The sequence below is a fragment of the Pteropus medius genome, unplaced genomic scaffold (assembly GCF_902729225.1).
Source record: "Pteropus medius unplaced genomic scaffold, Ma_sr-lr_union100, whole genome shotgun sequence".
NCBI classification, from domain to species: Eukaryota; Metazoa; Chordata; class Mammalia; order Chiroptera; family Pteropodidae; genus Pteropus; species Pteropus medius.
Genome location: NW_024344378.1, coordinates 6,325,254 through 6,343,809, shown reverse-complemented (window position 1 = coordinate 6,343,809; position 18,556 = coordinate 6,325,254). Strand labels below are relative to the sequence as shown.

The window sequence follows — 18,556 nt, the reverse complement described above, 5'->3', positions numbered from 1 at the left end:
TCTAATCTTTGATTGATCTGCCTGTCTATTGGCTGACATGTAGCCAATGCTGGCTTTTCCAATTCTATTTGAGTCATGCATTTTCCCCCTCTCTCTTTCTCCCTCCATTTCTTCCTTCATTCAATGAATAAATACTTATTAAGCAACTGCTAGGTGCCAGGCACTATAACAGGTGCAGGGACTGCAATGTGACTGCACTGGTAATATGGATACTGACACTGCCCGGCTTTGATGCCCTGAGTTTGCCCTGAAGGTCACCTGCAGAACCTTCTCAGAAGTCCATGGATTCCTGCCTCATTCTGCCTTTCAGAGAGGGCTGCCTCCAGCCCTAGGAGTGAGTGCTTGGCCTGAGCTTGGGGAAGCCAGTGCCTGAGAACAAATGTCCCTGGAGTGATGTCAACCACTGAAGGATAAGGCATTATGGGATATACTACCTCTTGCTGGCCCCTCAGTAGAACAGCACCCCATGGGGGCTCAGTGGTTTGAGTCTCTGCTGCCCAGGCGGTAGCCCACTCATGAACATATGTCTACTGGCTGTGATTCCTCCCAACCTCATGTCCCTACTCCTTCAAGTCCTTGGATTCCAATCCTTGTCTCAGGCTCTGCTTTCGGGAAAATTATTTGAACTTACATTCATTGGGGAAACACAGTACAGTAACTCTGAATTGTCACAAAACTCCTATTTTTTTCCAAGTAAGAAAAGAGCAGAATGCGATAATTTAAATCGTGAATCATCTAAATCTAAGTTCCCTGGTATATTTGCAATAACATTTTAATATATCCCTAAGAGTCACAAAAATCCATAAAGCATTCACTCAAATGAAATTTGGAAAATGTAGTAAACACAGGTATATTCTCTGAAAGAATTGCCATGCAATGCCTTAAATATAATGCATTAGCATTTTTCATTCTCTGAATTTAAAGATAATCCTTTGGAATTTGGGTCTTTGAACCGGCTGTACTGTTCAGCTTTTTGTTAAACCTAAATAACATTTCCAATTCTGCAAACAGAATCAAATGAATCAAATGAATTCTATGTGGTAAACTTTACTTTAATTCTATTTTTCATCAATATCACATGCCTATTAGAAAACAAAGAACAGCTGGCTTTTCACTATAGTGATTATGTTTCATTACTGAATTCTGAATATTCACTGTTACCTGTCTCTCTCTCTCCGTCTCTCTTGAGTCATTCCAGATTAAATTGCTGTATCCCAGACACCCCAATTTACTTAGAGGGGATAAGATGAATGGGAATAGAGGCGAAAGGAAAGAAGGAATATTGCTTCTATAATACTTTTCAGTTTCATACAGAAAAAATAAAACAAAGACAATTTTAACATCTGTGTGGTCAGTAAATGTCATTTCATCCATGCAATCATCAAATGTCAGTTCCCATGAGTCGGCTAGACAGTCTGTGAATTGACTATAGTTTTCAAGCTGATTCCTGACTATGGACATATTTCATGCTATGACACCACCTAGACGTTTACTGTTTACAGTCACGGTTACAGAATGCGAACACCTGAGGACTCAATCACTTGACATAAATAAGACTTCATATATGTACGATCGAACTTTCTAATAGCCAAACTCTGTCCTCTGCTCCAATGATAGCTACTCATCATAAACTCAGAATTGAAAGTCGAATCTTGATTGTTACTGCGTTCTAAACTCATATGAACTCAGTAACATACAATATTGCCTTTATCCTTTATATAGTGCTTTTCAATCCACAGACTTCTACGGCAGTTTGATAGGAACTCAGAGTCTGAACAGAAATCACTCCTGCAGTGGCAGTTTCCAAAATGCTTTGTAGTACCTTCTCACAAAGTACATGGTAACAAGTCAACAAGAGAGAAGGTAGAAGAATATAAACAAAGGCATCGTATTCATGCAGAGGTGACTGGACGTTCTGCAGTCCCTTGCTGCCCATCGGGTGGTCCGAAGACCAGAATCCTCAGAACTCCTGCGGGAGCTGTGAGGAAGGCAGAATTCCGGTCTCACCCCAGCCCATCTGAATCAGAATGTGCAGCTCAACACTGAGATCTGAGAAAGCGCTGTGGTGCGGCATGATGTGACGGCTCAGACACCTGTTTGAGCACTTGGTTTCCATTTAGCCAGAACAGGCTTTGGTGGAAATACAAGAAATGACTTTTTTGTCCCCAGGGGCAAGCGTGGGAGAGAGACAGAAGTTACCAAAGAATGGGGGTCAGCGGGGGAGGGGGGGAGATGCAGCAAACTAGGCAGTAGTTAAAGGGGTTCCTGGCTCTTTGGCCCCTAAATGGGTACTGAAATAACAACTGGACTCCGCCTGCACCGAGCCAACGTTGGCTCGTCCAGCAAGCCCAGACAGTGTGGGTATGACGACTCGCTTTCCATTCTCATGCTCAGTCTATTCATCTGTAAATCAAGGGATGACACAAAATAAGTTTCGGCCAGCTCTAAAGGTGTACTGTTCAGCGTACAGAATGGGTGTATCCTGAAGGGAGAGCAGTCACATAACATAAGCATACTGGCATTTCTCACGCAGATTACTTCATGATCTTAGACAATGTTTTTGTTAAAATGTGATCACTGCTCCACCGAGAGTGACCATTTCTTCTTCTTCTTCTTCTTTTTCCTTTTCTTTTTAGGAAAAACATTTATTTACTGAAAAATTTTAATCTATTTTTTTTTTTAATGGAGTGAGAATAACCATTTCTTTACCTTTGTTCCTTCTAAAGGTCTGATTGCTTCATTCTAGTTTACGAAAATCAACTTCGATGCACACGTATATCAGAGAAGGGGGAGGACCCAGTGAGAGGGGGAGGGGGCGAGGGAGAGCGGAGTGTCTGAGAAGTCTCTGCAGCCAGGACGCTATGAGGATTCACAACCACCACGCTGGTGTCACCTTGTTCTCCAGTCCCTGGTCCCTTTCGCGGGGTCACATTTTCCAGTTCTAAGGTACGATTCTCGAAACAGGAGTAGAACTTTTTCACCCTGATAAGCATCCCTGTGTGATGTCTGAATGTCCACACATGTCAACAGACAAAATTTACAATATAGCTGGCTCAAGAACCCTGGGCTGATACGCCGCATGTGCTATATACGCCAGCAGGCAGCTACTTTATGACCTGTCTTCCCTTAGCTGTTCCAAAGCCTCCCCAAGCTCCTCTCTCCTCTTGTATAAGACATTTTAATTTAGAATACTTAGGCAATACTGGAAGTAGCTTACCAAAGGAAGGGATAAAATGTCATACTCAGCTTTGGTTTCAATTCACCTTGGTGAATTGATGGGACTCTCTTGCATGATGGAAGCTGAACTTGGATACGACTTTCTCAAGTGAACACTGTCAACTGCCAGAGCTTCAGGCAGGAACCCAGAAAAGATGAAACTCCAGACATGATGGAATTAGCCAGGAAGTACCAGGCCAAGATGAGAAAGGCCAAATGAGAGCAGGCAGCAAACATAATTCCGCTGCCAGCAAAACTCCTCTAACAGCGTCGTGTACCAAGTTTTCATAGGGAAAGTCAGGAACGAGATGGCAGTCGAGGTGGGCATTTAAAAGGGAAGGGCAGTCTATATGTAAGTTACTCCCGAGAACTCCCTTTTTAAATTCTCCTGAAAAACTGCCAGAATGAATTAGACTTAGAATCAGCATTTAAGCATTACATTTATTTCTGCCTCGACGTTATTTGTCCTCAAGGACTCCCAAATTTGCATCTCACCTAATTTGGCAAAGGGTGCCGTCCTGAAAGGCAACTGCAAAACCCATTTGTGTGAACAAAATGACTTCAACAACACGTCTACGCAAACGACTTCCGAGATGCTTTATTCCCAGGACCTCCGACCTCCAGTGCCACGTCCAGCTCCACGTCCACAAATGCCCCTCGGCCCCACCGGGAGGGTCACCTAGACATCAGGCCTTTATCCCTCAGTATCAAACAAACCTCCTCCTAGCCCCTCATTTCCCAACGAGCTCCCTCCAGCCTGCCTCGAGGTGTGGTGTCATTCTACGACGCTCCCAGACCGGAACCCTGGGGAATCTCGGACCACTATCTCCTTCATCACCTAAGCCTTATTGATTTGTTTTTCCTACTCTTTCCTATAATCGATGAGCAAGCACATTTTTCTTTCTAGAATGACCAGTCTAGTTCATGCCTTTATTATCCTCACTTGGACTATTTCGAAAAATCCTTATCTCCCAGTTACTCATTAATTCTTCTGGTGTATATTTGAGCACCTACTGTGTGCTGTAGGCCCTGTGCTAGGCGTTGGGGATAATAAGGGGAGCAAAATGGACTTGGTTCTAGTCCTATGGGAGCCCGTGGGCTGGTGAGGCCCTGCTCATCGCAAGGCATTCTGGAGGACACGGCATCTGATCACCCTTGCCAGCACACTCCGAATCACGTATTCAGCCTGCTCTGACGCCTCCAAAGGCCTCCTGAGAAGAAAACAAAGCAAACCACAAGCAAAACTCCTCAATCATTTTTAAAGCTCGCGAGTTGGCTTCTTCTGACTTCTCTAATCTCATATTTCATTATTCTCTCAACAAACCATCTGGCTGAAACCAGCTGGCTGAGTCTGCTTCAGGACGCTCCCTAGTCCTTGCGCTCTGCTTCGTTACTGCTGTTTCTCTTCCCAGCAGATCTACGTCCTCCTTTGTGATATCTAATTTCTAATTGCCAGACCCCCAGAAATAAAATGTTCCATCTCTCCTGCGAACTTAAAGATTTAGTCAATTTATATGGTTCTCAATGTACTCAATACAAATGTTTTCACCTTATCACGTGACAGACACTGGGATCTACGGAATAATGTATTTTACTTGAATCAGATTTCCACTTTTAGAATCTTTTGGTTTTTAAAGGCGGGAATCACTGTACCTTGTATATATTTCCTTGTTCATATGGGTGCTCAATGATGCAGCTAGGAATAACGATATTGTTAATATCCAGAGATTCGTTTTTTAAAATTTCGTCATTTATTATGTCCCTACGTACCTTCATTACTCATTACTCATTTACTTAACCTGTGAACTATCCTCGGAATGCTATTTCACTGAAAGCCCAATTTGGGAATGATTCCCCCGTACTTTGGGAGGACCTGGTGCACTGCACTGAACTGTGAGCCACCAGGTGTCACTCTTGCAGATACTAGCGGAGATCCACAGGCCTGGAGCTGGTGAAGAAGGGTCTCAAATGCTGTCCTGTGGTGGTAGAGCCAGATTTCTCCTTACTCACTGGATAACCGCGCTCCCAGTCTGGGTTTCTCTTTAGGGCCCTTCATGCGGCTCGGCATTTCCCCTTAAAGTTAGATCCAGTGGCGGGTTAAGGACGGGTAAGGATGAACCCACACAAGTAGAAGGTTAGGGATGAACAGTCAGGCTGAATGGCGAATTTGTTCTCTCTGTTGGCTGGTGTCACGGCCTCGGTTTCATTTTATATAGTGTTATCTGAGTTTAACGTTGCTTATTTGAAAAATGAAAACAATATAGGATGCTTGAGTGATCTGGGCCCAGAAGGAAATCTGTATATTTGCCAGAAAGAAGGAAAAGGGAAATACCTAATAGAAACATTTATAAAACCTAATCTGAAAGGGAAGGTTTACAGGGTTTGAAATTTTGTATGTATAACTGAGAATGAATTTTGTTAATTCATACGTCCTTGGCAGCTTCCCAATTCCAAACATCAGTGGAGGCAAATGTTTCAGAAGGTATGAAAACCAATCTGATCCTGAGCGGGAAGGGAAGCCACCCCCTCCACCCCGCCCAGGGTTTCGCCGAAGCTCAGGGGACAGTGAGCGATAAGGAGCCTTGGGGAGCCCAGAGCAGCTTCTAACGTGCAGATGCTTTCTACGCACAAGCGGCACTAACTAGGTAACTAGGTGAAATCCGCATCTAACATAGAATTTTACCTCGATACTGTTCCTTTAAACACAAAAGAACATGAACAATGGAAGGTTGTGACACAAAATTATTTACCTAAGAGGCTGCGATGGCTCTTAGGACACTCGAGTCAGGAATTCCCCTTCCTTCCGCACTGGCTCTGCTTTCTGCAGGGTGTGTGTGCGTGTGTGTGCATGTGCGAGCGTGCGTGTGTTTCCCCTTCAATCCTCTCAAGATTGCAACTTTTATATAGCAAATAAGGAATTCTAATTGCAAAACTTTATCTTCCACAGAAACCATTTCCTACCCCTGGCATAGAAGCTCTGAAGATAGCGATGCTTCCACAAGCAGAATGAATACAGCTCCAATTCTCTTTGGTGACAAATTCAGGAAATGGCAGGTTTTATCTTAAAAGGAGTTCGACTGCTGCACAAAGCTCTCATGTGCAAATAGTGAAATTCTCGAATTGTGATAAATGTGCTTTTAAGAATTTTTATTTTGATCATTTATTTCAGGTAACACTTGTGGATAATATGAGATCGCTTTGGATTACTGAGTAGATAAGGAAAACCTAAAAGAAAAAAAAATTAGGGCAGGCCTTTATTAAATGTTAAAGTATGCCTTTGCTATACTCTTATAAAGAGCCAAACAGGGTATCGAAGTCTCTGGAGACCGCCAGCATAATTTCTTTATCATGTTCCATTTAAAATTTAATTATGCAGCTACAACAAGACGGATTCGAGCAGTTTAAATAGGTCACACAGTGAGTAACTCTACGATACTCTAAAGTTTTCCTTGTAAAGATCATTCCTTTGATAAGTCTGTGATACATCAGAATACTAGATTATAAAATGAGTGTAATTTAATTCAGTCACCATGGACTCTTATATACACCTGTAAAGAATGGAATGTTTTGACTTAGGTAATTTGGAGCATTAATGAAAACCACGTTGCTGATAGAGCCGACTATGACAGATGGGGAGTATTTGCAATGCATACTTTTTTGGGTAATCGTTATTTTCATGTAGTGTAGTAAGGTCAAGGGAATTTTATATTTAATGTTTCAGTATTTTGTTTTAAATCAATAGTAACTCATAGCAAGGCAAAAATCTAGCCACTGAATAATTGATCTCTGAATTAGAGGTGCATGTGGCCTATGGCTTGGCACTCCTTCATTCCCCACCTTCAACTTCAACCAGCACGCAACTCAAATTTCCTTACAGTAAAATAACAAAGTAAACGCTGTTTCGAGCACTTTACATGTATTACTTCATTTGATTCTCAGAACAGTATCATCATCGCCACTTTATAGATAAAGAAAACAAGGCAGAGAGAGATTAAGAAACTTACTCAAAGTCACTGAGCCAGTAAGTGGACAAAGTGCGGTGTGAACAAATGCTGGAGTCTGGCTCCAGGGCGTATGTGCCAAATCGCTTTACTTGGTTGCTTCTTATAATGCCATAAGGTGTCTTGTTTTGGATATGGACACTATCCAAGTGTTGGTAAAAAAAAGAAAGAAAAACAGCATAAAGCTATCTTTGAATGAATCACTGTAATAGCTACCATGTATTGATCCCTTGCGGTGTGCCAGGCTCTGAGCTAAATACTTTATATGGATTATCTTCTCACTGTGACTCTATCAGATGGGTATCACAATTTTTCCAAATTTATAAATGAAACATGGAGGCAGAGATGTTAACTAGCTTGCTCAAGGTCACACGACTAAGAAATGGCAGACACAAGATTCAGAGGCTCATTTCTGAGCCTGAAGCGCAATCTCTTAATCTCTGTGCTAACATACACTCAATAACAATGGCTCTGAACAGCTTGGTAATGTCAAATTTAGGTTAATAACTTTCTAGCCAGTAAGACGAATTCTTCTCTGTGGCAAGAGTATGAATCAGCGAGCAGAGTGGGAAGGGTGACAGAAGGCAGAAATCATGTGTCTGGTCTAATAGTGGTTCTTTGCGAAAGGGTTTCTCTTCAAAGCTCCCTCCCTCCTTTCCTGTTAGGGACCGAAAGTGTCCCTTTCGAAGGCATATACTGAGGCCCTAACCCGCACTGTGATAGAATCAGGAGGTGGAGCTGCCTCAGTGATTTGGTTTAGATGAGGTTATGAGGGTGGGGTCCTCGTGATGGGATTAGTGCCCTTATGAGAGGAGAACCCAGAGCGTGCTTTCCCTCTCTGCCCCATGTGAGGACACAGCAGAAAGGCTTCCCGCAGAGCAGGAAGCAGGTCCTCACCCAGACACTGCATCCGCTGGCACTTTGACCGTGGACCTCCCAGCTGCCAGAACCGCGAGATATAAATCTCTTTGTAGGTTAAGCCACCTGGTCTCAGGTGTTTTGTTATAGCAGCCCGAGCTAAGATACTTCCCAGTACAAACTATTTTTCATTCACTCAAACATCTATTCACTCAGACGGTGAAACATATAAATGTTTACTCAGGGTCTACTACGTTCCAGGCATTGCTAGGCAGTGAGGGGAAATAACGAATCATCATGGGATCTCGGTGTGTTTCCTACTTAGTGGAGAAGGTATAAAAGTGCTCCATGAAAGTACATTAGCAAGTGGTTTCAAACGCTGGGACGGGGGCTAGCACTGGGGCTTTGGAAACTGAGAGAAGGAGCATAAAACCCTTCAGGGAAGACATGGCTTTGTGGGAAAAATGGCATCTACGATATGTCTAGAATAGGGGTAGGATATCTTTTCTGTAAAGGTAAACACTGAATATTTTGAGCTTGCCGAGCCATATAGTCTGTTACAATTACTCACCTGAGAGGCTGCGGTGTAAAAACAGGCACAGGTAACACGCAAACAGGCGGGCGCGGCTCTGTCCCAATCAAACCTATTTATGTGACCAGACTACAGGCTGGGTCTAGTCTGAGGATATAATTTGCCAACTATGGTCTAGAAGAACAAGTGAGGGATAGCTTGGAAAGGGAGACAGACGAGAGAGATGATGGGATTTCCAAGCAGCAGAAGAAAGACGGGCAAAGAACTGGAAACCAGACCTCATTTTTTAAAAATCTCTAAAACAGGCTCATGCAGTCATTCGACAAATCTCCACTGCCTGCCAAGTCTGACCTGAGTCATGTGAATTGAGAAATAAATGGGAAAGGCGAAGGAGACCGTGATTTAGGGATGATGAAGGGGATGAGATAATAAATGGGTGAATAAATGGACAAGTAACGCCAGGTGCTATGTGGACGACGCAGTGTGGCAATGTGGCAGTGAGTGACTGCTGTGCAGGGGGCCGCACAGAACAAAGTGGTCCAAAGTGGTTCTCTGAGGAGGTGAGAGAAGAAAGGCCAGTGTGTCAGGGACAAGGTGCAGGAGAAAGTGAGGGGCAAGGAGCTTGCAGAGGTAGACGGAGGCAGCCCACAGAGGCCCGTGGAAGTCAGAGTACACTGCTGAGGCTTTATTCCAAGCAGCAGGAAACTGATACCCAAACAGTATGGTTTCATTGGTGACTTTTAAAGGATCACATGATATGTGAACCCCCGCATCGCAACAGAGGAAGCAGAAAACCACTTAGGGGGCCATTTTAATAGTGCGAGTGGGGCTTTAAAGAGAAATGGAGATAAATTAAAAATAAAGTTTGGAGGTTGAGCCAATGGGCTTTGCTGATGGATGGCCTGCTAAGAGTGGGAAAAAGAAAGGCAATGGAAATGACTCCTGGTTTCTCATCTGAGCAGTTGGGTGCACGGTGGCAAGGTGGGCGGGGGTAGGATTCGAGAGCTCTTTTTTGGTCACGTCAAGTTTAAGTTTACATATCTAAGTGGGGCTGTTAAATCGACAGCTGGGTATTCAGATTTGAAACTCCAGGGAGAAGTTGGGCTGGAGATAAAAAAATGGGAACCATCAGCATAAAATCATGGAACTAGATGAAATCTCTCCACATCCTCTCTACGAGTGAAGAGTGCAACAGCCAAGGGAAGGAAACCTACACACCTCGACAGGTAGAGTCAAGCAGAAGAGGAACAGGCGGGAAGACTGCGGAAGGACGGCCAGTGAGAGAGGAAGAAAACTGGGAGGGTCTGGTGTCCTGGAAACTACGCAGGCATTTCATGGAGAAGGAAGAAGGCCCTGTCTTGAATGGGCCAAATAAGAGTGCAGATAAATGGCCTTTGATTTTAGCTAGAAAGAAGCTGCTGTTGACCTTGACCAGGCCGATTTAGTGGAATGAAAGGGTCCGAAACCTGGCTGGAATAGGCTGAGAAGAAAAAGAGAGCAGAACTGTCCTTGCGGCAAATATCATTCCTCAAGTACGTATAAGCCATATCCCCCTTCCCGACCTCTACCTTCCTCCTTGATGGCAGCATGTGCCTCCCATTATAAAGGCTGCTAATACCAGAAAACCAATTTCCACTTACTAAGATGGTCCAGAAATTCTTCCCTAAAGCAGAGATACATGAGAGGAAATGTCCTTCTTCACTGGAAGTGGTCAGATCTCAATGCGATGGCTGGAGCTGCTGCAATCACATTGTAACCATGAAGCATACAATACCTAACATGCTGAGGATGGCAGGAGAAAATGGGGCTGAATCAGGGCGCTGAGTGAAACTTGACCTTCTCTGATCTCTTAAACTATAGCTATAAACTCAATCTGCATTTTCCGGCCTGATATAGCTACAGTGCCTTTTAAATGGATTCAACATGAAAAAAGAATAAAGAAGGATATTTTAAGAGAAAGGTTCATACAGGAAAGGATTCAGTCCCATACTACAAATAGGGGATGCATTATAATAGGTTAGGAGGTGGGGCTTGGGGCAGGGAGTAGAGAATCCATCTTAACCAACTGTAACTGTGGCCTCAAAGTCAGTATGCAGTATGGTGGTTCGGTGCTGGAAACAGGAAATTAGGCAGTGAAAGGTTTGGAAACCAATCACCAATCACAAGCGGGCTCGTTCGTTATTGCCAGCCAAGCAGTGAATCTGAGAAAGAGAGGCTCTGGGGGGTTACAAAGTCTAGGGGTGCCATGGGGTTCTATGTGGAAAACTTCAACTTTTTCTTTCCCTTTCTTCATTCTATCGATTTGCCCAGATTAGTCTTCTTAAGGAGCAGCTTAGAACGTTCCCCAAATTCCCCTTCCTCCCTCTGCACTCTGTCCAACAAGATGTCACCACTTCCTGTTCCCTGCACACACTCCCGGGCCTCAATGATGCCGTTCCCTCTGTGTGGGGTACACAGCCCCCTATACTGCCACATGCTTAAATATGACCCATCTGCCCACGTCCAGCTCAGAAGGCTCATTCATGATGGTGTCCCTACTTCCTCTAGTCGGAAGTGGCCCGTCCTGTTACTGAAATCCCTTGGTGCCTTTTGTTTGCTTATGTGTCTTTCTACCTCTCTTCTGGCTTGAAACACGTTCCACCCGGTACTGTGATTATCAGCACCTGCTACCCTAGACTGAACTGCCCAGGGGAAGAGATGAGGTACTGTTGGTTTTCAACCACAGTGCCTACAACCATCTTTGGCATACAGCTAATGATTGATGCACCTTCGCTGAATTAAGGAATAAATGATGGATTTCATAAATATTGAACAGCACCAGATTTAGGTCCCAGGAAAGTTGAGGGAACTGTTCTTTCTTAGGGATTACAAAGGAGACAGGAAATTTCATCAGTTCTAGGTTACTAAGTAAGAGGTCAGCCTAAAAATACCAAGACTGTTTTTTTATTTCCTCCCCCGCAGGCCCTGACACCCACTTTCCTACTCTGTTTCTATGAGTTTGATTTTTTTTTTTTTAGATTGCACATATATGTGATACCATGCGGTGTTTTTCTTTGTCTGCTTTATTTCACTGCACATAATGCCCTCGAAGTCCACCCATATTGTCACAACGGCACAATTCTTTCCTTCTCATGGTCGAATAATATTCCATTGTACATCTACCCCAGATCTCCTTTATCCATTCATCCACGGCCAGAGACTTAGATTGTTCCCACGTCTCGGCTCGTGTGAATCATGCTGCAGTGAACATGGGAGTGCAGACGATCTCTTTGATGTCCTATTTTCATTTCCTCTGGCTATATATTCAGAAATTTTAATGCTGGATCATAGAGTAATTTTAATTTTTTGAGGAACCTCCATACTGTTTTCCATAGTGGCTGCACCAATTTACATTCCCCCCAAAAGTGCACCAGGGTTCTCTTTTCTCCACATCCTCTCCAACATTTGTTATCTCTTGTCTTTTTGATGATGGCCAGTCTTACAGGCGTGAGGTGATAACTCATTCTGATTTTAGTTTACATTTCCCTGATGATTGGTGATGCTGAGCACCTTTTAATATACCTCCTGGCCATCCAGATATCTTCCTTAGAAATGTCCATTCAGGTCCTCCACCCATTTTTTAATTAGATTGTTTGCTTGCTTGCTATTGAATTGTGCAATTCTTTTTATATTTTGGATATTAAGTTTTTATTAGATATATGATTTTCAAATATTTTTTTCCCATTTGCTAGTTGGCCTTTTCATTTTGTTGATGTTTTCCTTTGCTGTGCAGAGCTTTTTAGTTTGATGTAGTTCCCGCTTGTTTATTTTTGCTTTTGTTGTCTTTGGTTTTGGTGTCACTAACATTTTGATCTTCTAATTTCTAAAAGTCTTTCAGAAGATAGCATTTTGTAGTGAGCAATATGCGATTCTGTCACCTGCCAAAGCCCTCCACAGGGGACCAGACATCTAACTTAAAACCCTTCCAGAGCCACAGGTGGGGAGTCGAGCTGGCAGAGCTACTCCAATTCTCTCTGCCTCCTCTTTTCCCTCTTCCTGCCACCTGGCCTGTCACACCCATGACTGAGGATGTAGTCAATCGGAAAGTTCATTCTTGCCCTAATCCCAACGAGAAATCTGTCTCATTCACATTTCCAATAATCAAGATCCCCAATTTAAGACAAAAGTTTCATATGTGAAACTACAATGCAATTAATGGCTTATCTCTGACAGACACACAAACCAAGTGGTTCTATCTTCTTGGGAGAGGGTCTCAAACAGTAATTCTGTGGTATTTAGGAATTGGGGTCCCAGTGCTTATACTGAATACTTATGTTCCCAATCCCCGCCTCCTCCCGCCCGCAAAGAAGGCGCAGAAAAAATATCATGTTATTGGATTAAAATCCAAGAACAAAAGTCTAAGTCTTTTTTTTGTAGCTTCACTTTAACCTTTGGCTCCTGATTGGTTTATGCCAAAATCTAGTAAAAGGTGGCATCTGAATTATGTACTTAATTATTTTAAGCTTCATTTACTGATACTTCTTGCTCCTTGAAGAGCATCCTGATTTCCGGGTGCTGTGCCTCAAGGGCCAGCTTGCGAATCTCTGCCGTGGGACCCAAGGGATGTCTGTTGAGGTCTATTAAGTTGCTTTATTTCCCACACTGTTTAGTTAACGTTGAGAAATAGTGGACGACGTGCACGAGAAATTAAAATGCTCTCTCTTCTTTTCAAAAACATCCTCTAATGTTGAATGATTACATTAAAAACTCAGCTAATGTAATCCTTGTTCATACCTTTACTCCGCTATTCAAAATAAAGTTGTATTTCTGTACAGGCATCATTTATATTAAAACCCCGGCTTATCATAACTAATTTAGCACCTCCGTTCCATCTGAACGAGTGGGGTTTTACCACGATTTAATTTAAAGACATCTACCTAAACTAAGCACTCCTTGCCATTAAAAAAGATATTAAAGACATGCTTGTAATGGAAAAAAAAAATTGGATTGCTAAATTATTTTTGCTACAGCAAAATAAAAGTGAGGAGTCGTATCTAAGACTGAAAACGATCATTTTCACAGTTTAAGAAATGGACCCATACATCCGTTTCCACGACACTTCAAGATAAAGAGGACAGCGTGAATAGCACGCGTAGCCAGTTTAAATATTTGTTTTAATCCCAACAAGATCATTGGTTTTAATATTTATAATATAATTACAATGCTTAGTGCATGTTGCTCATATAATCTAATTTTTTCCTGGTGACATGTTATTACTAGGCTTTAATTTCAGCAGTGGCAAGAATTCAGAAACGCATTTAGGTTATCATCAGTAATGAAAGACAAACCTGCTGCCTGTTCGAGCACCGTGCACACACATCTCATTTCAACTTCAAAGCGTTCTTAACTTCCAAGACACAATCCACTGCTACATGATTTGTACAGTTTCACAGAATATTATCAACCGGTGGCCAGCTCCTTTAAATTAATGCCATGCAAGGCACTTAAAGTTGAAATACTCCACCCTTGTGCAATATTTGTAAATGGCCTTTCGGAAAATTTCAAGACAGTCAAAACCAATGAAAACCAAGCCGTAAAACTGCTATAAAATGCCATTGTCTTCCTTCCCGGGCACGCATCCCTAGTTAACAGTTGCCTGAATTGCAATTTTCTGTTTTTCCTAGATGTCACAGCATAAGCATGCTTTTAGGACAAAAAGGATAAAAAGCCCAGTGTCATGTTCTACTAATCATTAGCCGACAAACAATATAACTACAGGTGCCCTGCTCTGAATGGCGCCAGGGTATTCCAGGTCTCATCTGCACATTCCCTGTGACACGCTGAAGAAATTTAAAAAAGGACTGAAAGCTGAATAACTGATTGAATTCCACAAGACTGCACCAACGAACCAGTGTCAGCAAAAGAAATACTGTGAATGCCAAGAGAGGTATCCGTGGTCAAATAAATACACGATTTCATGTTAAAGTGGGGACGGGAAACAACTGTCAATAGCTATGTCCTAAACTGCACGTGCCTGAGGCCCCCTCAGAAGCTGAGAAGCAAGTGACGTTATTTCTCACCCCCTTACTGCCATGCCCTTAGAACGACTGAGAATCACAGTGAGGACAGCATCGTCGTCATTTTGACTTTCAAGACGTTACGCCATTTGGACAACAAAAATCGATGAGAAAAAGTGAGTAGGCTCATTACTAAAATGTCTCCCGTCAAACTCAAGAAGACAGCGCGACTCCCTAGGGCAATAAACCCGCTACGACGGAGGGTCCCTCGCAGTGAATACAGGAAGTGCCACTGGCTGGTTACAATGCAGTGCTGCTGGGTGGAATTCGGGGTGCGTACCCGATTTTTCGGACATCTCAGTAATTTCTACTACAGCCCCGTGTGGGTCTCATCTGACAACCAAGTGTGGTCTTCTTCTTAGCCATTCTAGAAAAGTATGGAAGTCATTCTTCATTCCACTATTCTGGGATTGACTCCTTCACTACAAACACGGGCAGTCACACAACTAACTCTCTCTCTGAAAATGACCAGATGCTGAAGTTTTCACACCGAACTTTCTCCAGAGGGAAGGCACAATGACAAACAAGCAGTGGGGATACAGGCACCAGAACTCATATCTGCTTTTAACCCTATAAACCAGCACACAGTTAAAACATTTCTTTGGGATGTTATCCAAAGCATTAAGACATGGAGTAATTTAAATATTTGGATCACAGTAAACAGTTTTTTGGCAAATATTAATCATGATCCTATAAGCAAAGATTTTCTTTACATAAAAAAAGCAACCAAATGTGCTCATCTCCTATAACAGATGGTGACGATATGTACTGTTCTTATTCCCTAGTGCTGTTCACCATCATATTCTGTTCACACTTCTTGTTCTTAAGATTCTCTTGATTTTCATTCTGACAGTTCCCAATACCCTATTCCCTGTCCATTTGTTACAAACGGCTACTGAGCACCTTCAAAGAGGAAGGCACGGTGGTAAGGTGCTGTCTGCGGACTAATAAATAGTGGTAATCATTTTTGATGGCTAGTTGTATATAATTTGCATCCTATTTATCCTATCTTATTTCATATAGAGACATAAAATCTCAAAAATATATAAAATACTTCGATCAATTTACATATTGTTTTCTTTTCCTGGTGAGATAATATTACTAAGTATTTCCATGACGATAAGAAATATGCACGTATCTAGATTATCATCAAATCTAAATAACAGAATAAACAAACAAACAAAATAGAAATAGACTCACAGATACAGAGAACAAACTGACGGTCGCCTGATGGGAGGGGAGTTGGGAGGCTGGGTGAAAAAGGTGAAGGGATTAAGAAGTACAAATTGCTATGGTAGTTACAAAATAGTCACAAGAATGTGAAGTACAGCATAGGGAATGCAGTCAATAATATTGTAATAATTATGTATGGTGCCAGGTGGGTACTAGACTAACTGGAGGGATCGCTTCGTAAATTATATAAATGTCTAACCACTATGCTATACGTCTGAAACTAATATAAAATAATACTGAATGTCAAGACAGCTATGATGTAAGTTCTTTAGGGGAAGCTCAGGATTCTTTTATAAATCTATTAATCCCTGAACACAGTAACAATAATGGATACACTAAAGAAAAAAAACCAATTTAATGTGTCTTGAGATTGCCAAGTCCCATGAATATGACAAAGGAAGCAGCTACGCTGACGATTTCTGTGAAGAATACAGCTCATCTACACATCTCCAGATACATGGTAGAACTTCAAAGGGATGAGAATGATTCCTCCAAGTCATATACAGACATCACCCTTATTACTTCTTGGTTACATCACTTCCATGTGACTCATACAGTGTCTGGCATTTACAGAGTGAAATATGAGGTCTCAAAATCTGATGTGAGGAAGAGATAATGAAGAAGGCCCCTCTAAGAGGACATAGCATCTCTTTTTGGGGACACCAGAAATTACGTGCAGAGTAAGTAAAACGCGCCTGCTTACCTTGGTAGACTTCCAGCTAACTCGGTGGTCGTCTCTCTGGAGGAAAAACAGAAGGTAACTATGATGAGCTTATTTTGTTAACGTCTACAAATGTGTTTAATAAAACCATCATATAATGTGCCAAGGCATAATGGTATCATATGTGTGCAGAAGATACTGCATATACAGCTCTTTAGAAATTTAAAATGTACTCTAATCATATTTCTGATTAATTCCCATAAACGTTTCAATGGTTACTTTCAAAGGAAATTTTACAGATGTGCAAAATATCTGCCTTTGCTTCCTGGTGGTAGAACTTAATTGAGTTTAAATCATTAAAATTTAGAAATGTACAGAAACATACAGAAGGAACGTACAGAAGGAAAATAAGAGCAGGAAAAAAAAACACCCCAAATCACTTTCTTAAGTATTATCCAGTTAAACAAAGCACGTGTCATTTCTTTCCAAGAATCATTTAGGAACAAATTCCTCTGATGTGTCTTTGTGTTGATGATCTCTGTCACCTGAGGTTTATGAAGGAACATGAACAGCACAAAATCCAATTCTTTTAGCGGCGAATCGCTGCTTTTCATTTTTTTGCTATCATGTCCTAGCAGTTGGGATTGTTGAAAGCAGATGCTAGGATAATCCAATGACACAAAAGACCAGTCACTAACGGAAGGCTCTATGGCATGTTATTAAGAATGGACAGACAAAAATTTAAAAACTTTTTCCTAATTGTGATATCTCGTCCTTCAACTGGAGATGTGTTCTTGGAAGTAATGGGCAGCGATGAGGAGGAGGTGGTGATGGAGGCTTAATGTTGAGATATTTTGAAAGTGGAGGTGGCTCAACTTTAGACTCAGGGATTAAAGGTGTAATTCTTAGGAATTGTAGTGCATACACTTCTCTGGGTCACGTGATCCCTTTAAGACTCTCATTAAAGATACAAACACCTTACGTAGAAAAAAATAACAACACACTCTCACATAGACACATGAAATGCGGTGTACAACTGTAGATGGTTTATCGACCTCCTAAAGGGAACACATCAACCCTGCGTGAGGAATCTCGGTCACACTGCCTTTACTCACCTTCTCAATCCAAATAAAGGCCTCCCCGCTCCATGAACTGCCTCTGACCCTCCCAGCCTCTAGAACATTCTCCTGCCTGTTGTCTGTGCCAGCACTTGGGCACTGCAGGGACGTGCTGGTTCCCATGGAGCCTCAGCTAAATGAGTTATTCTAAGATCAGCTCCTATAGAAACACTCTTTCCTAAATAACCATGTGATATTCAACCTTCAGCTTTTATTGCTATAGAAACTGGCTTTTGAGACAGTTTCCATTCCTTCAGCAGAAACCACAGTTGAAAGCTTTGTCCACTACACTGTTGAATGCTTCACAAGTTTTCGTCTCTTCTAAGAATTCAGTGCCTGCATAAGAAATTTCTCTTTCCAAACAGAACGTGGAATTGTCGATACCCCAGCTAAGAAGTAACTCCCGCTTTAGTCTCTCTTTATGACATTTATTACAATGGAAATATCTTTTAAATGTTATTATTTTTCATTTTGTCACTTGAGACTGACTTATGTGAATACTCAAGAAACATTTGTTCAATTCGTAAGGAATGAATGAACAAACGTCTTTCTCTGACCTTCTGCTGCCCTCGAGGGTCAGATGTCTGTTTAGAACTTGAACACAGTAATGGCGGCAACGAGGGGATGAGGTACAGCTGCTTTTCTTCTTTCCTTCTTTTTAATCTTCATATTATGAGTCCCCCCAGTAGTGTCTTAAACTATGCTGGACATGTGTTATAATAAATCCACTTAAATCCCAGTAGAGCAGCATGTCCCAGTCTCGCACTATACTGACATTTCGGGCCGGGTCTTCCTTTGCTGCAGGAACGTCCAGTGCACTGTAGGATGCTCAGCAGCGTCCTTAGCCTTCACCCACTAGACGCCAGTAGTACCCTCTACTC

At 42.2% G+C, this 18,556-nt stretch overlaps 1 protein-coding gene across 5 annotated transcripts in view; it reads right to left on the bottom strand.

The window, feature by feature from the left end:
• CELF2 (CUGBP Elav-like family member 2) overlaps positions 1 to 18,556 on the bottom strand; it is a 473,931-nt gene that overhangs the window by 349,155 nt on the left and 106,220 nt on the right. For 4 of the 5 annotated variants that reach the window (XM_039871055.1, XM_039871054.1, XM_039871046.1 and 1 more), the window contains exon 2: positions 16,600 to 16,635. The exons of the other annotated variant lie outside the window; for it this stretch is intronic. Coding sequence is in view for 2 of the 4 variants with exons in the window: in XM_039871046.1 (XP_039726980.1) it covers positions 16,600 to 16,635 (36 nt within the window). In the remaining 2 variants the exon portion in view is untranslated. The remainder of the gene's footprint in view (positions 1 to 16,599; positions 16,636 to 18,556) is intronic. 5 annotated transcript variants of the gene reach the window in all.